We start from the raw sequence: 8,520 nt of genomic DNA, 5'->3' as shown, positions 1-8,520 counted from the left end.
TCATAAAGGATCACTCATGTAACTTAACAGAAACATGTCTGAAAACAACTCTAGAAAAGCAATATCTATTATGAAATATCATAAAATGTAGCAAGGATACATACACACATATTAAATATAATATACACACATGTGCATACATAAACAAAGAGTCTAAATATCTCACTTTCAACCTCCCCTGTACAAATCATCTCCTGGCCCTACTACTCTAAAGGACCTGAATAAATGAATGGAGCAGCTTGTCCCTACTGGGCAGCCTTGCCTTCCATGTGACAAATCTTCATTCCTCTTTCATCACTCAAACTTAAATACGCCTCAGCTGTTCCCCTTGCTTTGTCCCAATTAAGCATAATGTCAGAAGGAGGCTTCCATCCCTCTATTCAAGTTATGCAATGGCCAGCCAGAACCCACAACCTATACTGGACAGGAGAAAAAAAGAAGAGCCCTAATCTGTCTACAAAGGCGTTCTACACAGTATTACCTTTGTGGGTGGGAGGCACTGAGCACAGTGAGTCTGGGCTCTCCCCTAATGCTGGAAACTACTCGAACACCCAGTTCCCAATTCTAGTTCATCAGCTTTCTTCTCTTACCATACTTATTAACAGAAGTTAAGAGGCAGGGTTCCATTTCCTTTTCATGGATTCCATAGACCTGCAACATGACAGGCTGCACCCAGACACCTGTGTGTGTCCACAGTTCTTTCCTGACTACTGAAAGCTGCCCCCCGGGCAGGCTTGTCATTCAGGATGGTCTAACTTCAGTACATCAGTGAGCAATTTGTGGTTTCTTTCTTTCTTTCTTTCTTTCTTTCTTTCTTTCTTTCTTTCTTTCTTTCTTTCTTTCTTTCTTTCTTTCTTTTTCTTCTCTCTCTCTCTCTCTCTCTCTGTTTTGAGGCAGTGTTTCTCTGTGTAGTCCTGGCTGTCCTGAACTCGGGCTGTAAATCAGGCTGTCCTTCAACTCAGAGCTCCACCCTACTCCTGCTGGACTAAGTGTGCAATACCACTGATTGGCTAGGGTCTCTTTTAAATCACAAAGGTGGAGAAAATACTTCAAAATCCATATTTGTTTATGTTTGTGAAATCCAGAAACACAGCAAGGTTTATTCAGGGACAGGGTTACTCTTCAGGAAGCTACCATACAGAGGTACTTCACGGGGGAGGCAACCAGCTGGGTAGAGAGGGCAGCTGGGCAGAGAGGCAGGGAGCTGGGTAGAGAAGGCAGCTGGGCAGAGGTACATAGGAAGACGTGAGAACGTGGTGCAGAAGAAACAAGAAAACCAAAATTTTTTTTGTAGTTTTAATTTACATTTTCTTTTTCTAAATTTTATTTTATTAATTACACTTTATTCACGTTGTATCCCCCCATAAGCCCCTCCCTCCTCCACTCCCGATCCCACCCTCCCTCCCCCTTCTTCACACATGCCCCTCCCCAAGTCCACTGATAAGGGAGGTCCTCCTCTCCTTCCTTCTGATCTTAGTCTATCAGATCTCATCAGGAGTGGCTGCATTGTCATCTTCTGTGGCCTGGAGAGGCTGCTCCCCTCTCAGGGGGAGGTGATCAAAGAGCAGGCCAATCAGATTATGTCAGAGGCAGTCCCTCTTCCCATTACTAGGTAACCCACTTGGACACTAAATTGCCATGGGCTACATCTGTGCAGGGGTTCTAGGTTATCTCCATGCCTGGTACTTGTTTGGAGTATGAGTCTCTGGGAAGACCCCTGTGTTCAAATTTTCTGGTTCTGTTGCTCTCCTTGTGGGGTTCCTGTCCTCTCCAGCTCTTACTATTTCCCACTTCTTACATAAGATTCCATGCACTCTGCCCAACAGTTGGCCATTAAGTCTCAGTGTCTGCTTTGATACTCTGCAGGGTAGAGCCTTTCAGATGCCCTCTGTGGCAGGTTCCTAGGTTGTTTCCTGTTTTCTTCTTCTTCTGATGTCCATCCTCTTTGCCTTTCTGGATGGGGATTGAGCGTTTTAGTCAGGGTCCTCTCTCTTGATTAGTTTCTTTAGATGTACAGTTTTTAGTGGGTTTATTCTATGTTGTATGGTTATAGTAGTGAGTATATACTGTGTGCATCTTTCTGCTTCTGGGACAGCTCACTCAGGATGATCCTTTCCAGGTCCCACCATTTACCTGCAAATTTCATGATTTCCTTATTTTTCATTGCTGAGTAATACTCCATTGTGTAGATGTACCACAATTTCTGCATTCATTCTTCAGTTGAGGGGCATCTGGGCTGTTTCCAGCTTCTGGCCATTACAAATAAGGCTGCTACAAACATGGTGAGCAAATGTCCTTTTTGTGTACTTGAGCTCCTTTTGGATATATGCTTAGGAGTGGTATAGCTGGATCTTGAGGAAGCGCTATTCCTAGTTGTCTGAGAAAGTGCCAGACTGATTTCCAGAGTGGTTGTACAAGTTTACATTCTCACCAGCAGTGGAGGAGGGTTCCCCTTTCTCCACAACCTCTCCAGCATGTGCTGAAAACCAAAATTTTAACTGGGGAGAACTGTTCCCCAGTGGAGTAGAAAACAAAAGTTTTTGGAAGAAAAGAAAGGGAGGAGAGGCAAAATGGCCCAAGGGCAGGGGAAGTTTTATGAAGCAAGTATCTGGAAACTGGAACAACCATTTCTTGCAGATAGCAGTAAGAAAGCAAACTGGTAAAGAGACTGATGAGGAAAAATGAAGTGGCTTGTGGGGAAAAAATTAGAAAGAAAGAAGAAAAGAGATGTATCCAATGTACATGATGGGTTAGGGAGGGTTGGACAGTTAGTAATGATCATAAAGCATGCTGGAGAGTGGAGAGGAGCTGGTTGGCATGAACCCATGAGGGCTGTGACTAAATAGAGAACATAACATACCCCAACTGATGGGAGGTGCTTCTGATGCTGTGCTTACAACACAGTCATTAGAAGTGTAAGCCCCAGACTTCCAAAGAAAAGCTGCAAATGCTCAAGAAATAAACTGAGCTCTCTATGCGGAGAGACCTGGAAAAATGACCAAACATGAAGAGTCAAACACTGGAGACATATGAGGACTGAGGATGAGAATGGCAAAGAGAGGTAGTAAAGGGACACCCTCCATTTTAGAATTTGTTAAAGTAACTGACTAGGATCAAATTAAGTTATGGAAATAAGTTAAAACAGATAGCAAATACAAAGTCTGAATAACACTGAATGGAACTATAGTTTAAAAGAGGACACTGGAAGAGATGAGACTAGTTAGGGAAGGATTTCGAGATTTGAGACACAACAGGAAACACAGAGGAATGCCATAGTAAGGTACATATAGACAACATGAGCCTAGCTTCAGAAAGCTCAAGATCGTGCCAAAGGACACATAAAAGAAAGAAATGGAAAGAAAAGACTATTTAAACAAACAAACAAACAAACAAACAAACCAAAATCCTGATGAACAGGGGCAAAGGGCGGCACTGTCTCTGCACTGAGGAGGGAGAGCTACACAGAACACAGAAGAACATGTGTGAAGTGCACATGGAGAGCTACACAGAACACAGAAGAACATGTGTGAAGTGCACATGGAAAGTGAGCCATGCTGTGTCCTCCACACTGAGAAGGGAGAGCCTACAGAGAACACAGAACATGCGTGAAGTGCATGTGGAGAGTGAGCCATGCTGAAAACATCTGTGCTGTGCCTGGGGAAAAAAACACTTTACACAGCATGGGATGTGAGGAGGTGGGAATGCTCACCAGGCCAGACACACTGAAAGAACAAAAGTCATGTGCTCTGTCCTTCAAACCTCCCTCCACGGAAGCCATAGCTCAACTAATTCGCTGTGTATGATTTTCTAACTAATATGTACAAAATGCTTAAAAATCTCATGCTTTTATTTTGTTTACATTACCAGTAATCCTGGCAAATAAACCATAATGGAATGGTCACAGGATTTTAAAGGATTGCTTTCTGTTCTCAAGTGCTTTAGGCTTTCAGATTTGTTGTTGTTGTTTAATATATAATTTCAGGAAAGCAATGAGCTCAGTACAGACACTGCTTCCACTTACAGGTACAGGCAGAGCTATAGGGAAGTGGCTGGGACCTAGTACATTGGCTCTTAAAGGCCCAGTGTAAGGGGACTGCACAGTACGAGATGGGTCCTTAAGGACCCTGAAGGATAAGCTCAGGGGTCAGATGGCAAAGTTAACAATGTTTCATTACAGAGTTGCAAACAAGAAAATTACAGAAGTAATAGGCATCACACAGCCAAATAATTCTGCAAGGATCTTCACAAGAATAGTAAAACAGTTCTTAGACTATGATATAGCCTTAAAATCCAGGATTTGGTTCTTAGGGAATATTTTGAATATTTGTTTGGAAGTCTTTACAGCAGAACACCACCTGGTTAAGCAACACTTTTTCATTGTAAGAAGAGCAGATTGCTACTCTTCTAAAATGAAGAACAGTGGTTTTCCTTGTTCAACACAATGCATCACAGAAATCAAGAACACGTCTGAGGTGCAAATACATTTCTCCTCTTAAAACACTATCCCCTAAACAAATAAGGTAGGCTTAGCTTTATCACATCATTTGTCTCTTCTGCACCAAGTCATGTTTAAACTAGGAGAGACCACAGAATCAACACTTAACAGAAGACAAAATACAAAGCAAACTGGTACGTTCCCACAGTATGTGAGGCATACAGTGCAAATTGGGGCGGCCAGAATCAGAGAGGACATTAGAAGCTGAACAGAAGTGCAACTGCACACGCTAACTCACTCATCCTCAGCTTTCCAAACCACAAAGAGCAAAAGCACGGGCAAGGAGACAGTCAGGTGCTACCTTGAGAATCTAAGACGCTATTGCTCTCTGAAGTAGAACCACCCCTTCTTTCTTCCTATTTCTAATAATAAGGTTTTGTAGTTAAAAACTAGCCACAGGAGAGAGCTAGGGCCCTGTTCCTTTTCCATACTTTACTGTCAGTGGAAACCCAGAGTGAGCCAAGAAATACCCTGAATTTTATCCCTTGGCCTCCACTGCCTTTGGCAAATGGTGAAGTCTTCATGAGGTTCTGAGGGAGGAATTTGTAACTGCATTTTGAGAACAGTGAAACAAAGATGACCCCACCTAAGGATCTGTAGAGAATCCTTACTTGTCTACTTCTCAAATTCCTCTTCCTGGTTTCATCCTCTCCCAATTATAGCCTGGCTTAAACTCCCAACAGCTGAAACTGACATCTTTATTCTGTAAAGTCTTATTTAACAGGAGTCCATGCCACTAGGTTTAACACACAACTGTTTTAAGCATGCCCTGCCCCTGGTAATCAGACATACAGTGGAACTTTAATAGAGTTTTAATATGAATTAAAGAGTCTTGAGTAGAGGCATAATTTTCCCCAGAGTCATGTGTTTCCTAAACACTGACATCTGTATTCTATATTCCTCCCTTTATATAATCCAGGCTGGCCTCATACTCAAACCCACCCTCTGGCTTCAGCCTCGTGCTGCCAAGAAAAAAAATAAACTAGTCCAACTTTAGGAAACAACCCAGCATTAACTTGTGGTACACAAGAATGCTCTACAGACCACCTTTTCTACTTTTAGGCCCAAAGGAAAAAAAAATAAAAATTCCTTGCATGAGCATACTAGTAAAAAACACAGAACAATATCATGCAAGTGTTGTCTGACCAGCAAGTAATGGTAAGCAACCTCAACAGCCACTAAATTTATAATATGGATACCTTTGAGGAGTGAATAAAAGGCACAAATGAGAAATATTTTAATGTTTACTTCTTAAGCTGACTATTGGGTATAAGGACATGGTTCTTTCATTTAAAATATGATTTTTTTTGAAGTGCCAGGAAATCAAACATACGGGCTCACACTTGATAGGTAGGCACTCTCCTCAATGAGCTATCTATGCCCAACCCTAAATTTCATTTTTAAAATATGAATGAAATGAAATGACTATGACAAGCACACATGGATAACATGAAAAGTAAATAAAGAAATAAGTTAGTTAGGTTTCAGACATTTCTATGGAGATGGGGTCTCAGAGAGAGCTACACGGCAAAATGGGATGTAGATGAAAAGAGCTGACAACTCATTCCCTCAGAAGGCATGTGGACCTGTGCAGTGCCACTCATACTTTAAAGCAAAAGGGGAAGTGCTTTCCAGGCCGAGGATGGCCTGGGCAAATGAAACACGGCAAGGCTCTGGAAAGTGGGAGTGTCTCATGATCATCTATGTTTAGTGGGGCTAGAACACTAGGGTTAGCAGCAGGCTTAAAAGAGGAGCTAAAAAAAAGATCAGCAAGTTTGAAAAGAAAAAAAACCGGCCAACAAAACTGACACTACAACACTAAAGCAGCATGGAGACTTTAAATCACAGGTTAGTCCTCTCATTTCCTCTGTGTCACTTCCCCAAAGTAAATAAGATCCACCACCATTCTCTCTTTCTGCCATTTCGAATGTGACTAGACTGCCATTCATTGACCTTAGACAATAAATCTTATAAACCAATTGCTTCTTTTGATACCAAATAGATGCAGAGCTTCGGCTGAGACATTCTATTTCAATGTCTAGTTAGTAATAACTCAGCTCTACTTCTTAAGATCTGCCATCACCTCTAGTCATTGTTGGTGATGGAGAGGAATAGTTGTCAACAACATTTTAAAGCCTGAAAGTAGTGTTAAGCCTAAACATTAACTTCTGTGTATTGGAGGCATATGTAATAAAATGAGAACAAGACAGATTTAGCATGGGCCTTGTGCAAAGATGGTATGGAAAAACTTAATTTCTACCCTGTATTGCCTTCAAAATAAGCTTTTAAAATACAATGTTCACACTCTAACTCTATGACCCAAACCATTCCAGAAATTGTTTTCCCCATTTAGTTTTTAGACACCGTAATTGCACATTGAGTTATACAGTAAAACTTCTTACCTGCACTTTTTTTAAAGCTACTGGTACTCCATCCAAGAGACAGGACGCTCTATAAACTTCACTAAATTGTCCACGACCAATTTTCTTTTCTATCCGGAAGTTGGCTAAGGTATTATAGCCCATATCTGGTCGTAAAGCCTTCTGCAATTAAAAATAGTATAAAAAATATTTTCAATCACACAATATAAACCAAGACACATGACTTAAGTAAATGAAGTATATCCTACCTACAGTAAACTTGCAAACATCTCATGCCAACAATACTTGAGTTCCAGAGAATACAGCGGGAAACGGAAGATACAACTTCGGTCCTGGAGGAGCATACATTCTAACAGTCGCGGGGGCCAGGGGGGGCAGATAATAAAATAGGAACTCAGCCTAGGCATTGTGGCACTTTAATCCCAGCACTTGGGAGGCAGAGGATTACACATGCACACTACCGCACCCACGTTATTTCATTCTTCTTAACTGGAAATTCTTTTTACATTTTTTGTACAATATATTTTGATCATATTTTTCCCCTTCCCTCCAGTCCTCATATAATTCTCCCTACATTCACCCAACTTGATGTTTCTCAGTTTCTCACTCTCATAAAAACCAACAAAAAAGAAAACAAAACAAACCCTCCAAAGACACTACTACCACCAAACTATAACAACAACAAAAGGCGCACACAAAATAACCACGGAGTCCATTTCTTGTTGGTCAGCTACTCCTGAGCATGGGGACTGTCCAGAGAGTGGCTGCTATACCTACTGTCACCTGTTCCACTGAAGAAAAAAAGACTTCCCTCTCCTAGCAGCCATTAATTACTTCTTGGTTACAGGAAAATAATTCTTAAGTAACAATTTTTTCTAGTGCTGTTAATCAGTCCAAAACCCAGAATGATCAGAAATGGTTTCTGCTTTCAAGCAGCTTGCCAAGACACATAGAAACGGGCCACACTGGGCTGTGAGTGAAGCAATCACAGTACTGGGGAGGTGTACACTGGGGAGGCCTAAGAAAAACTTGACTTACAAATTTTAACCATTACCGTCATTTTGTTGTTGATCTACAATGATACTAATACAGCTAATCCATGGAATCTGTCAGTCATTTGGGCAATTAGTGAAAACAAAACTAAGCATTCTCGGAACACCCACCGCCTTCAGGTGCTGTCATTTGTCAGGGCTATTACCTGGAGCCATGGAATACTCCTCATGCTCCTTATGTTAGTAACTCTCCCTGTGTATGACACAATAAAATGGCCTGTTTAGCAATCCTATTCCCTTTTCGGGGGTGGGAGAGCTTCATAATATTTTTGGTGTTTATATAAGATTCTTAAATTACTGCTAAGTACAAGCTTCCACCCTCCCCCCAGCCTTAGTACTTGCTGTAACCATGAGCTAAGGTCTTGTAAACACAGCATTCCAAAGGGCTTGCCCAGTACACCCTCTAGTGAACTGAACACTAAAGACTTATTAATGCATCCAAAGATGGCACCCATTCATAAACAAATTACATCCAACTTGAACTCTCAGGCCTTCAAATGAACTTTGGGTGAGGCTGATAATGCCATGTCCTAGACTTAATCAAGAGTCTCTTTTGATATATGAACAGTACATTAACTCCTAGCCTTGTACA

The 8,520-nt window shown here is 41.4% G+C and overlaps 1 protein-coding gene across 1 annotated transcript in view; it reads right to left on the bottom strand.

Annotated features, from left to right (window-relative positions):
- The window catches only part of Nek7 (NIMA related kinase 7), a 129,946-nt gene that overhangs the window by 52,417 nt on the left and 69,009 nt on the right, over nt 1-8,520 (bottom strand). The window contains exon 3 of the mRNA XM_055624647.1: nt 6,898-7,038. Coding sequence (XP_055480622.1) covers nt 6,898-7,038 — 141 coding nt within the window. The remainder of the gene's footprint in view (nt 1-6,897; nt 7,039-8,520) is intronic.

This window comes from Psammomys obesus, unplaced genomic scaffold (assembly GCF_907164565.1).
Source record: "Psammomys obesus unplaced genomic scaffold, mPsaObe1.curated_primary_1811, whole genome shotgun sequence".
Lineage (NCBI taxonomy): Eukaryota > Metazoa > Chordata > Mammalia > Rodentia > Muridae > Psammomys > Psammomys obesus.
Note: the sequence above shows the minus strand (reverse complement) of the source record. Positions and strands in the feature narration are given on the sequence as shown.